The 12913-nt window shown below is 36.2% G+C and overlaps 1 protein-coding gene across 3 annotated transcripts in view; it reads right to left on the reverse strand.

Moving 5' to 3' along the window:
* Window positions 1–289: 289 nt before the first annotated feature.
* Window positions 290–12913, reverse strand: part of LOC121429485 (choline-phosphate cytidylyltransferase A-like) — a 42065-nt gene continuing 29441 nt past the window's right edge. For all 3 annotated transcript variants that reach the window (XM_041626528.1, XM_041626529.1, XM_041626527.1), the window contains 6 exons: window positions 11067–11175; window positions 6879–6992; window positions 6235–6386; window positions 3763–3984; window positions 2024–2212; window positions 290–1317 (listed from right to left, as the gene is read on the reverse strand). In XM_041626528.1, coding sequence (XP_041482462.1) covers window positions 988–1317; window positions 2024–2212; window positions 3763–3984; window positions 6235–6386; window positions 6879–6992; window positions 11067–11175 — 1116 coding nt within the window. In that variant the 3' untranslated portion in view covers window positions 290–987. The remainder of the gene's footprint in view (window positions 1318–2023; window positions 2213–3762; window positions 3985–6234; window positions 6387–6878; window positions 6993–11066; window positions 11176–12913) is intronic.

Genomic DNA, 12913 nt, shown 5'->3' on the forward strand with positions numbered 1-12913 from the left:
CAGACGAGTAAGACTCGAACTATGATCGAAATAAACTTCAAATTAATGGTGAATAGCATCATAATTACTCAATCGGTTTCATTTTGGGGGCAACAGAAATCAAGTAAGTAGTAGTAAAGTTGGACATTACTGATATTTTGATGATTGATTGTGTAAACCAAACGAATCGGCCGGCCGACGTATTTTTTTAAATTCTTTTTCGATGCACCGATTTTGCAAAATCTGCACCGGTGTTCGATGACATCGATCGAACACCGATTTTAAAATCGATTCGACTCAGGCTTAATTTCAATGCATCATCTCATTTTTCTCTCAAATCATTAATAGCCGTTTCGGAAGGATAGATAAGATAGCTTTCTTCACCATGACGAGTAAGGAAAGAGCACATTAATCATGAGAAATATACAACTTTATAAAAATTTTGACATTTTTTGCTTTCCATAAATTTAGCAAAGAGTTAGACCATGGTTTAAGTTAAACCTGAATTCAGAATACGGGCCATTGAGTACAGAAGTCAGGTGATTGACACATCTGGCAGAGAGAATTAGCAATAGAAGCCCATAGATTCACAGTACTTGTACATTGTTGCAAACGGGCAAGTTATCAACTTTTTTGTGCATCTAACTCAATTTTTCCTCCTTTGTTACTTTTCATACGAGTTAAAACTTAAAACCATGATAATTTTAGGGTATCATAAGTTTTCATATGAACTAAAAAACAAAGACAAACAATTTCAGGAATGCCCCACATTTAGGGAGTCAGGCGTAGATACTTTCTAGAGTCGCCCAGAAGATTAATATACAGCATTGCTTTAGATTAGAATTAGCTGTGCCCTTTGCCATCTTGACTGTGTCCGTGGATTTATGATGATTAAGTTCGTCCAACCTGACGATTATTCTAGGTTTTCGATTTTATCGTCCTTGCAATCACTGTTTCTAAGGATCGGAAAGCACTGTTACAGTTTCATTTGGAATCACAAGACTTAGTTCAATGTGAAGCCAGTTGGCTGCCTGTTGACAGCAACGATGAAGGCATCTTGTTGGCTAAGCGATCGTCCAACTTTGTATCTCTCTTTTGCTCCCCTTCCTCTTCCTCATCGTCCTCCTCGTCATCATCCTCACCATCCTCTTGCTCGTCCTGGTCCCTTTCAAAACTCTCCTGGCCGAGACCATACCTATACTCCTCATCGCTATCCTCTTCGTATTTGTCATCGCCTTCGATGTCCCAGTAGGACGCACTTGGGCTTCCGTGTCCCGGGCTGCTGGGGGGTGAGATGGCATTCTGGAGAGTCCGCTTGCCATCTTGGAACATCCGGTTCTGCATTGCGAAAGGTCAAGGAAGAGGATACAATAAGTATTTTCAGAGAAATGCTGTTATCAGATGAAACATGTGTCTAGATTAACTTTAAAATCAGTCACCAACTCAACAGAATGTGCTAGTAAAACAGGCAAATATGAAAAGGTGGTTCTAATATAAAAAGGGGACCTCAAACCTATGCAGATACACTTTATTTGAAATTGTATGATCTTATCACCAATCTGGATGAAAGCGATCCCATACATAAGTAATTTGAATTGCATTGTTATGCGGTCTTTACTGCTTTTTTTAATTGAATCATCTCCATTGCATATTTGAGTTTCTTCTGAACAAAAAAAAAAGATTTACATGTACATGTATATTGCAGATCTCTCGAAAATTACAGTCATTTCCTTCTACACGTAGGACTTTTCTGAAACAATATATCCAGTTTCTAGTCCAAGTTCAAATGAAACGCTGTAATGCAATAAAATTACCATGGATTGCACTTCAAAAGAAGTGAAACTGAGAAAGATAAAGAAAAAAAAGAAGATGAGAAAAGATGAAGATGATTTGAAAAAAAAACTGCTGTCTTTTCATGGAATTCCCTTCTTATTCATCCCTTCAAAAGTAAAAACCTGCTTTTTTTACAGTGTTTTTGGGTGCTATATGCAGACAAATCAAATATAAGAGGAGAGGGTTGAAGGATTGGAACATTAATACTTACCAGAGTACCGTTTTGACCGAACAAATCTAAAAAGTTTCCTATCATCTCTCTAGACTTCTCCTCCCACTTCTGAAGAAAGTTAATACTCCTGTCTTCAATCTTATGAACAAACTCTTTTGACCTCCTCTCCACTCTCCTCACCCTCTGTCGGACCTTGTCCACGCTGTCTTGAACTTTGAACTTTGTTTCCTGTAAATTGTGGAGAAATGTGTACAAAATTTAGACAGTGAATGGATTCTAGAATAAAAGGCATTGATTTGAATTATGAAAGAGCAGGGTCCCGTCTTACAAAGAGTTGCAATTGATCTAATCAACCACAACTATGGACGGCCAGTCAACATCTAAAATGCAAAATTATTCAAAATATTTTTTAGATTTGATGTATATTCATACATTCATCATTCTCTTGAAGATTCAGGGTGATTCCTTTTGATAATGCAAATTTCCTGTAGAAAAAAAATTATGGTATGGATGGATTTCCAAACAGTTGAGATTGACTGGACCAATTGTAACTATTTGTAAGACAGGGCTCCTGAGCTCTGAGTTCCAATTTGTCACCTGTGTCTGTGACAGGCTGTACAAACTAATCCTATATAAACAGAATTGCACCTGAAAATCATCATTCAGTGCGTCAAAAAAGTGAAAAATACCGTGAAAGGAAACATCATCCCATTTTTATGCAATATGAATGCACCCATCCCCATAAATCAAACGTTAGTGATTAATCACTAAATGAAATGGCCTATCAAGATCATCATTGCATGCAAATTTTGCTCAGTAGACTGATGAGGAACCAATCAGAACAGTTCTTTCAAATTAGCAATTAAATGGTAATCTTTGAGTTATGGGGCCCTGAAAATCAACATTCAGTGCTTCAAAAAAGTGAAAAATACTGTGACCAGAAACACCATCCCATTTTCATGCCATATACTACGTGTATTACCATTAGAAATCCTCGTAGAGAAATATGGGACTGATATAGAAGTATGTGCACAAATTTGACTTTTTTTCCTTCCTGGGTGTTTTTTTTTCATATAAATTCATATAAAATAATAATAGTGTCCAATTATATAACGCAGCTACAATAATTGCATACTTATACTTGGTATTATATTATTATCCCTTCTGTAGCTGAGCCACCATATAGACCTTCAAGCATTCAAGAAATAAATCCTACCGGGTACCCATGTAATTAACCTGGGTCGAGTGTAGCACAATGAAGTATTGTGCTTTTACAGCTTTGAAGCCATCAGAGCGAGGGTGAAAGATCATGCAATTTTGAAATTTGGACGTGAAAGATATTTATTCATCTCCATATTTTTCTGAATCTGGGGACAAAAATTTATAATCCATCAACCATAAATCAACATTTGGTTGTTTTATTGACACCTACCTTTAAACCTACCTGTTTAAAAGATGATTCACAGTTGTGGGTCGGTCAATCGGAGGAGCACATCAGCTTTGATTATTAGTATAGTTGCCTTATTTTTTGTGTCATTTTCCCCTGCCACATTTTTTTTCTTTTAATCCCAAGTACAAACCATAAACAGAACACAGTGCACTTAGAAACACCAGTAGTAATTAGTGCCTTATAAATGTATTATTATTATTCAGCAGCTATAAACAATATTGGCTACGAGAAAGAACAATACTTCATTATATTTTTTTTAGATTTGGCTAATAATCCACTGACAAAAGATGAAGATATTCTGCTTCTCATGAAATAGAAAATGACTCACATTAAACAAACCAACATTCAGATCTCTGGCCGAGTAACCTCTTGATAGATTCCGTCTGACGTAGATATCGTAATCTCTAACAAGTCTTGCGATGATGTCGGATGTCGACACGCCCTCTGTCCTCTTCGTAGCGACAAATTTTCCGGCCGCTTTGATGTCTTTGTAGACATCCTCTGTGCCTGAAGCTCCGTAGGGCGCATCGTCGTGGGCTACAAAGTCAATCTATGGGAAAGGTAAAAATGAGGATACTCGAATAGTGCTTGGTGTTACAGAACTTCACAATAGCACAGGATGCCTGTGATGAAGTACTATTATTTTTAATTGTCAAAATACTGTATTAGAGCCCTATATGAGCTGCATGATTTATTAAAGGGGAATCCAGCCTTGGTCATAAAATGTTGTGTTTGAAAGGAGAAAAATAAATAAAACAGAATTGTGAAAGTTTGAAAGCAATCGGACAAGCAATAAGAAAGTTATGGCTGTTTTAAAATTGAGATCCCTAAGACTGTGTAGATTTCAAATTGGCAACTAGGTAAGTAAATTATGACAAGGGGTAAGGACTGAACAACTTTCCCCGTAGGCCATGTACTTTATTATCAGGGATTTGTGGTTTCCTCCTCAGTACCCATTCCCCTGGGGCAATAATCTTAATATAGCCCAGCCCAGGTAGTACATTTTTTATGTCCTCATGAAAGAACAAGTGGAATGCCTCTGGCCGTCTCACCTGCATCACACGGTTCAATATAGCAGCAGTGCTGACTTTGAATACTACTCTAACTCGCACAAGATGTTCAGTGATACATGGTTACTCTTATGTCCACTTTTTATGAACTAGACCAATAAACTTTCAGAGATATGATGGTTATTCAACAAAAAACCCCAACATGGCCAAAGTTCATTAACCTTACATGACCTTTGACCTTGATCATGTGACCTGAAACTCAAACAGGATGTTCAGTGATACTTGATTACTCTTATGTACAAGTTTCATGAATCAGATCCATAAACTTTCAAAGTTATGATGGTAATTCAACAGATACACCCAATTCGGCCAAAGTTCATTGACCTTTGACCTTGGTCATGTGACCTGAAACGCGCACAGGATGTTCAGTGATACTTGATTACTCTAATGTCCAAGTTTAATGAACTAGACCAATAAACTTTCAAAGTTATGATGGTAATTCAACAGATAACCCCGATTCGGCAAAAGTTCATTGACCCTAAATGACCTTTGACCTTAATCATGAGACCTGAAACTTGCACAAAATTTTCAGTGATGCTTGATTACTATTGTGTCCAAGTTTCATGAATCAGATCCATAAACTTTCAAAGTTATGATGGGAATTCAACAGATATCCCCAATTCGGCCAAAGTTCATTGACCCTAAATGACCTTTGACCTTGGTCATGTGACGTGAAACTCATGTAGGATGTTCAGTGATACTTGATTAACCTAATGTCCAAGTTTCATGAACTAGGTCCATATATTTTCTAAGTTATGATGACATTTCAAAAACTTAACCTCAGGTTAAGATTTCGATGTTGATTCCTCCAACATGGTCTAAGTTCATTGACCCTAAATGACCTTTGACCTTGGTCATGTGACATGAAACTCTAATAGGATGTTCAGTAATACTTGATTAACCTTATGGCCAAGTTTTATTAACTAGGTCCATATACTTTCTAAGTTATGACGTAATTTCAAAAACTTAACCTCAGGTTAAGATTTGATGTTGACGCCGCCGCCGCCGTCGCCGCCGCCGTCGGAAAAGCGGCGCCTATAGTCTCACTTTGCTTCGCATGTGAGACAAAAATATAATTTGAAGTAAAACTTGAAAAAAATGTAATTTTAGACATTTAATGTATTGGAGTACATGTACATTAAAGAGCAATCCTTGCCTTACAACACTACAACATCACATATGCTGCCAATTAGAAGTCTCCATGGTTTTAGTGATTCCCAACATTCACAGCTTTTAAAAATTCATAACTTTATTGTTTGTCCGATATTGTTCAAACTTTCACCTATCAACTTGTCTGATTTTCCTTTTTCCTCTAAAACAAGTTTTTGTTTGAAATGGATTCCCCTTTAAAGTTTGAAAAGGCCAGAAATGGGGAGTTATCTGGGCCTGAAATCAAGCATAGGCCTCAAGATTGGCACAGCTCTAATCATACAACATGGAACTGTCATTTCAGAAATCAGAAAACTAAGGTTTCTTTACTATGCCAACACTGGAAGAAACATGTACACTGTATCTTAGTTGTCCAGGGATTTTTAGACATGAAAATACTATCTCACAACACCTCGCCCCTAGGGTTCAAGATGATGGAAGGTTCTGACTGGCACAGACCAACATTGTGACAACAATGCACTTCATAGGATTGAAAGTAACTGATGTAATTTAATAACAAGGCATAATATTCTAAAATCATTTCATAGCTCTCTTGTTTTATTTATAAAATTTCATCTCACCTTGTGTTTCTCAAGAAAGTCCGCTGTAAGAGTCCATGGTGCGTCCCGAATGATTTCATCCACATATCTGTTGTGTCTGACAGCTTCATAACGTTCCCACTCATTCATAACGGTGTTGCCTTTGTTTCTATGAGTCAGTTCATCATTACACACTGGAGTTGAGAAGAGAGATAAAAAGTTCAAATTAGCTCATGCTATGCATTGTGAGGGGAACAACGTAAAAAAGGAGGAAACAAGAAGACAAACGCCTTCAGGAGTGAGTGTTCGCTAGTTGTGTGGCGGTACTTATGACGTGCATGCGGACCTGGGGCCCGTCTTACAAAGTGTTGCGACTGATCTGATCAATCACAACTGTGGAGAGCCAGCAACGTCAACATCTAAAATACATGTTTGTTCAAAATGTTTTCTAGATATGACGCAAGTTACATAAATTCATTGTTTTCTTGACAATTTGGTGTATTTGCCTTTGATTACAAAGGATGTTTTGAAAATTTTATGCAGAAAAAAATATGACATTAATGGATTTCCATAGAGTTAGGATTGAATGGATCAATCGTAACTCTTTGTAAGATGGGGCCCTGAAGGTGGAAAATTTTCATCAGGGTTAACTTCCCCTCTAACTGAAATATTACAAACCTACTTACCTCCAACCAAAAGGTATGTATTGGGGAAGGCATTCTTAGCTTGCATGAGAACTCTTGCATGCCCTGCGTGGAAGAGGTCGAAAATACCGTCTGCATAAACTCGAACAGGACGCTCTGGAGATGGAAAGGGATGGTAGGAAGAAATAACAAAATGTAAATTGTTAAAATCTCAGCAAAAGTAAATTTCCATGCAGACAGAGCTTGGTGATGTACATTTATACAAATAAGCCAGTTCGTAGTTCCTTTCTGCGCATGATCAAAAGATTCTACGCATGATCAGAAGAAGGTCATTTGTACTAAAGTGACATGGTGCTTTAAAATCTAATGAGATAAGCACCAACTTTGATGTCTTGATTATTCATATATTCTTTTGAATTGTCGTTTTCATTTACATCCACAAAAAACAATGCTTCCACGAACGACTGGTATTTCAGTTTGTTAAGTACATTGTGCAACATGCTAAGATATGCATTCAAAGTAGGAATGCAACAAATACCTTCATCAAGTGTTCATTGGTGTGCTATTCTAGTCACCTGGTCTATTCAATTTCTTCATCCTGCTATGTAAGGCAAGCTTATGTCATGGGCAATTTTGGCCAAATGACCTTTCATTTCTTTCATCATGATAGGCAAATTTCAACGCTAACTACGAACTGGTCTATTACTTCAAACAAGTTTGACATGCAGCTTTTGCATTTGGGCAATTCCATGGAAAATGTTCACTTTAGAGAAAAAATGAAGTTTCAGATTTCACTTAAGCAGTCAAATTTTCTTTAAAAGTAATCTATAAAGTCTCAATTTCCAATAGAAAAATCGCAATATTGATAAAATTTTGTAGTTTTTTTTCATCATCAAAAAAATAGAATAGTATATTGCAAAATGTAAAAAATGTGGCTATTTTTAAACAATTCATCTTTCCTGTCTCTACTAAAAGCAAACAAGGTCCCAGAGGTCTCTTTTAACTTTTGAATAGTTGATTAATGTTTAAATCAACAGAAAATAATCGTTAGATTTTATGCCATTCATCAATTTTACAGAAATCTGTCTTCAGATTTGTGTGATTTCTTTACCATTATCAGTGTCATGTCCGTTACGTTTTTCACTTAAAGTTTTCACAGCTTATAGGAAATTTGTCTAAGGGTACTGCAGATTTAGATTCTATGTTAGAATTAAACCCCCTACCATGTGTAGCAATTATTTTCCCTTACCATTTCTCATTTTCAAAAAAATGGCGTAACGGACATGACAATCCGCGTAACGGACATGACGCCTTATATATGGCAAATGTCAGCATTTACAAAAACAAATTAAATATTAGGCTCAGTGTCACAGACTGAGGTCAGTCTTAATTGTTTGAGGATAGCTGAATGTAATATTTCCTAGAATCTGCATGTCATTCAAGCTATTTTTAGAAGTTGGTGAATGATGAAAGTTCAGCTCTTGTTCTGGTAGATTTTTCTGAGAATTAACGGTATGTTACATAATTTTAGGATAAGATGCAGCTAGATCTGGCAACATACTCAGATCACAATCTGCATCATTTGTGTTTGAACAAACATTTGATTATCTTAGGTTCTTGCACTGACAGTTTGGAGCATGATAAAACTCCAACTTGTGAATTCATGATCATTGATGATATTACTTCAAAGTATCTGACTTTCACCAACCTCTACATGTACTTCTTCAGTGATGGCATGGGATCACATTTAAAAGCAAGTTTGTATTTGGATATCTGTGTTTCATGATGTACCTGTAGCTCTATGAATCCATGAATCTACAGTGGCACTTCTTTGCAGTATCACAAAGCAAAGCGGCCGTGGAAAGAATGTGGCGCGATCAATAAATTATGTATTTTGGTCAGCCATAATCACGATTTGAATGATGTATCTTCAATTGTACACAAGCAGCGCGGACAATACAACGAAATTAGATACAGCCACATTTGTCAGCAAGCAAGATTGTAAGATTTAGAACATCCAAGATTTAATGAAAGGATGATTATACTCAGGATGATAGTTATTTTGAATGAAAAAAAAATCTCAGAAGCTATTTACAAGCATTCCGATTACCTTTCAACTCATACATACTCGATAATGAAAGACCAGTTTCCAGGTACTGCTATTAAATATTAATACCATTTTTTGTAATCTTAAAACTGACATTAATACTAGTACATGTTCTTTATCATACAATACATTCCATAATATGTTCTTGGATTTATACAGGTCTGGTAAATTTTGTTTTCTTCTCACAAAAAATGAGATTTGGTTTTCTCAGTGTGTTGTAGTGGTACGATAAACGTTGTATTCAATATAAAATTATCACCTAGGCTTTAGCTATTAATTTAATGATACCTGCTAATAATATCTACACATTTTTCATTAGAGTGTTAGTAAAGGTACTTTGCTGTTACATAATTACATTCATTATTGATATTTTTTTCATTTTCAAACTAAGAAGTGCTGATGAAGTTCACTTCGTAAGGGTGTCATGTCCGTTACGCTAGTATATTATCAAATATTAGGGCATGAATAAAAAAAATAATCTTTTCTATCAACTTTTTCTCCTTTAATTAGGTGTGGTGGATGGTAGTAACTGGAAAATACTCATTAACTGTTGTTAACCGGTGTAAAATAAATTTTTCTAAATATTTTTTTTTTATATATTGTTCAAAAAGACCCCCTCTCAAACTGCAAAATAATAGGAGATATTACAGATTACCAGTCATCATATGTGTCTCTAACCTCTAGCCTTAACATGTAAACAATGAGACTTGTACCATATCTTTTAATAAAATAATTATATTCGCTTACAAAAAGTGGACAAAACTGTCATGTCCGTTACGCTTCGTGTGTCATGTCCGTTACGCTACATTTTGAGCTAGGAATACAGAATGCACTGCAAAACTGTTGTTAAACACCATTTTATGGATAGAGCATGATCTTAAGGTTAAATTAACACCAATGTCAGGTGCATGCAATCTAAGAATTCACAGGAATTTTGATAAGCAATAGGAGGTAAAAATGCTTCGTCCATTTCGTGTCATGTCCGTTACGCTCACAAAGAGTGCAATTTCTCCGCAACTGTTCAACAAAACGATTTAAAATTTTATGTTTATGTAACTGATACTTAAATGTGTCTGATAAGCTTAGTAACAATTATCAAAAGACTGCTAATTCTACTGTATAAACATTTGAATTACAAAAATTTGTCTGAATGTCATGTCCGTTACGCTGGAATTTTGCACTTCTGTACAGATGCACAATTTTGTTTCATTGGATTTCGATTGAAGGAACCTGCAGACATTACAAGCTCTGCTTTTTACGCAAGTTCCTTCCTATTTCACTTTAATACTGCCATTATGTTTTTTACTTTGTATACTTGTAATCAAATGTAATTTCTTGTATTATATTATTTGTTATCTTTTGTTCAAGTATGAAAATAAATTCCATTCAAAATTTCAATTCAATTTGATATTCATGATCATAAAATTGGATATTCTGTGAATTCTATCAATTGTGTTTGTTTTACATATCTAGCAGAAAACTGGGAATTCTATTAAAACCAAGGTGTCAAAAATGGGTCACATCATGGGCATCCATCCATCAATCCATCCATATGCATTTATTTTGTTCATATACTAAAAATAACATTTACAAAACATATTGGAAAACATAAGAAGTAGAAATAATTTATGAAACAAGGAGACAGCTAAGAAGACAGGCAAGCCTTATTGGTGCTGCCACCAATAGAATAAAATACAAATAATACACACACAAAAAACCCCTTAAATGTATAATATAAACAACACCTAAAAACCTACATATGTAACATAAACAAAGTAATGATAACGCCTGTAATATATAGAAAATGAATTAAGTATTTAGTTGTCACTTATTATGATTTCAGTCTACTTTTGAAAATGGAAAGGGAAGGGCTATCTTATGAAAGAAGGTTATTGCAAATGATTGGACCTTTTAAAAAAATTGATTCTTTAAGGAAAATTCGTTCTCGTCAATGGTAAGTAAAAATGAAAAGAACTGCATGTATGTATATATGAATGGAAATCATTATAAAAAGAAAATTTATCAGAAAGACTTGGTGGAAATTTTTTTTTTTACAGAGCCTGTACAAATAGCCAAGTTGAAGTAGCATAGCTCAAATATATTCAAGACCTTGAAGTACTTACGTACTGCACCTGACTTTGCTTGGTCGATTGTGACTGGTGTAAAATCCCATCTCTGCTTCTCCTGTTCCGATTCTAATGACCCGTCTAAAGTGGCTGGTTTGACAAGACCCTGGAATCACAGCAAAATGAAATATACCGTAAATACATTGTATCCTGTTTGCAATTTCATACGGGAAACAAACCTTGCTTTCTGGTGGATTTACATGCAAACTATTAAAGGGCAAAGAAGATTCAAACGACCCATCTAAAGTGGCTGTTTTGACAAGACCCTGGAATCAGAACAAAATGAAATATAAAATATAAATACATTGGCCCTTAGTCCAGTTTAGAGTTGTGGTTTAAGTATGGATAGCCAATTGTTACATAAATCACAAAACAGTAGAGATATAATATTTCAGCTTATTTGACTTTCAAATCATTCATAATTGTCTAGGAACTATAAATAGATGACTGTCTTCACCATTGAAGAATGAGGAAAGAGCACAGTAAATATAGAAACAACTTAATAAAAATTTTGACACTTTTTGGCTTCTCATAATTTTAGCACAGACTTAGACCATGGTCTAATTTAAACCTTAAATATTTCACCGTGCTGCGCCCTAAAACGCAAAACAGCCTATGATGTAGGTTGCGCACAGCGTTAACAGACCTGTGACTTTATACAAATTTGCTATTGGCTACATGTATGTGTTCATCTTTTCACATACATTTTAAAGTATGCATGAAAACCTCTCAAATTCAAATAAATTACTAAATTATTATCCTTCTACATGTACATGTACATACATGTATATAGGCCCTTTTATAACAAAAGTTAAAACAGCGCCTTTGTTGTAGGAATCTTCCAGCATCATTCAACTCTTATCACCCCATTTCATCATAGCAACTAAACACTGGAGAATGAAGAAAACCCATGTAAAAAATGCTTTTAATAATTGTGGAGTTTGTGGAGTGTTGCTGCCTAGTGGATTAGTCTCCGGACTTTGAAACAGAGGGTCGTGGGTTCGAATCCCAGCCATGGTCTGATTTCCTTCGGCAAGAAATTTATCCACATTGTGCCGCACTCGACCCAGGTGAGGTGAATGGAAACCCAGTAGGAAGAAAGTCCTCGAATGCTGGAGCACCCGATCAAGGTAGCCATGCTAAAACCGGCGTAATAATAATAGCACAGCCCGCTGGGAGAACAGTTTTCGGAACTGGCTACCCTATGCTGTTATTATTAGCTCCATAGGATGATTCCTACATTAAAGGCGGTGCTGCACCATCCGAGTTTGCTCAATCTCGAGATTTTAGCCCAATCAGCCCTCTTAGCGATTAATCTCGAGATTCAAGAAACCCCGTCTCCACCATCGCAAGAAGAGCGATTCTTGCTCGAGCGAGGCAACAAGCCTGATATTCCGAGCATGCGCACTTTCGATCTTGGAGTTTCAACGGCCCGCGCTTTTGAATAACTTCCCGCGATATGCAATCAAGTATATGTACTCTTTTCACTAGCACTTTCGCCGAATTCGACCGTTGTTATGCAACAATCCTCTCAGCTCAGCCACGCTATAATAATAAGCGAGTGAAGTATTCTTCGTTTAATATGATGGCGGAGGCAACGACAGAGGGGGAGAGAGAGAGTAGGAAAGAAATGCTATTTGCTCACATTTTGCGAAGGAATAAGACGACACTGCTGCCGCACTGCTGTCAGTATTGTTATTGACTATGACCATCGTCGATAATGAGCGCCTCCCCCATCGGTCTGGTCTCTCCCAAAATCCATTCACTGGGGGGCTGGGGGGGACACCATCGTTGCTGATTGGGGAATTATTTGCGATAAAGTTGACTTTCGCATGCGTTCAGTA

The sequence above is a fragment of the Lytechinus variegatus genome, chromosome 16 (assembly GCF_018143015.1).
Source record: "Lytechinus variegatus isolate NC3 chromosome 16, Lvar_3.0, whole genome shotgun sequence".
In the NCBI taxonomy this organism is placed as follows: domain Eukaryota; kingdom Metazoa; phylum Echinodermata; class Echinoidea; order Temnopleuroida; family Toxopneustidae; genus Lytechinus; species Lytechinus variegatus.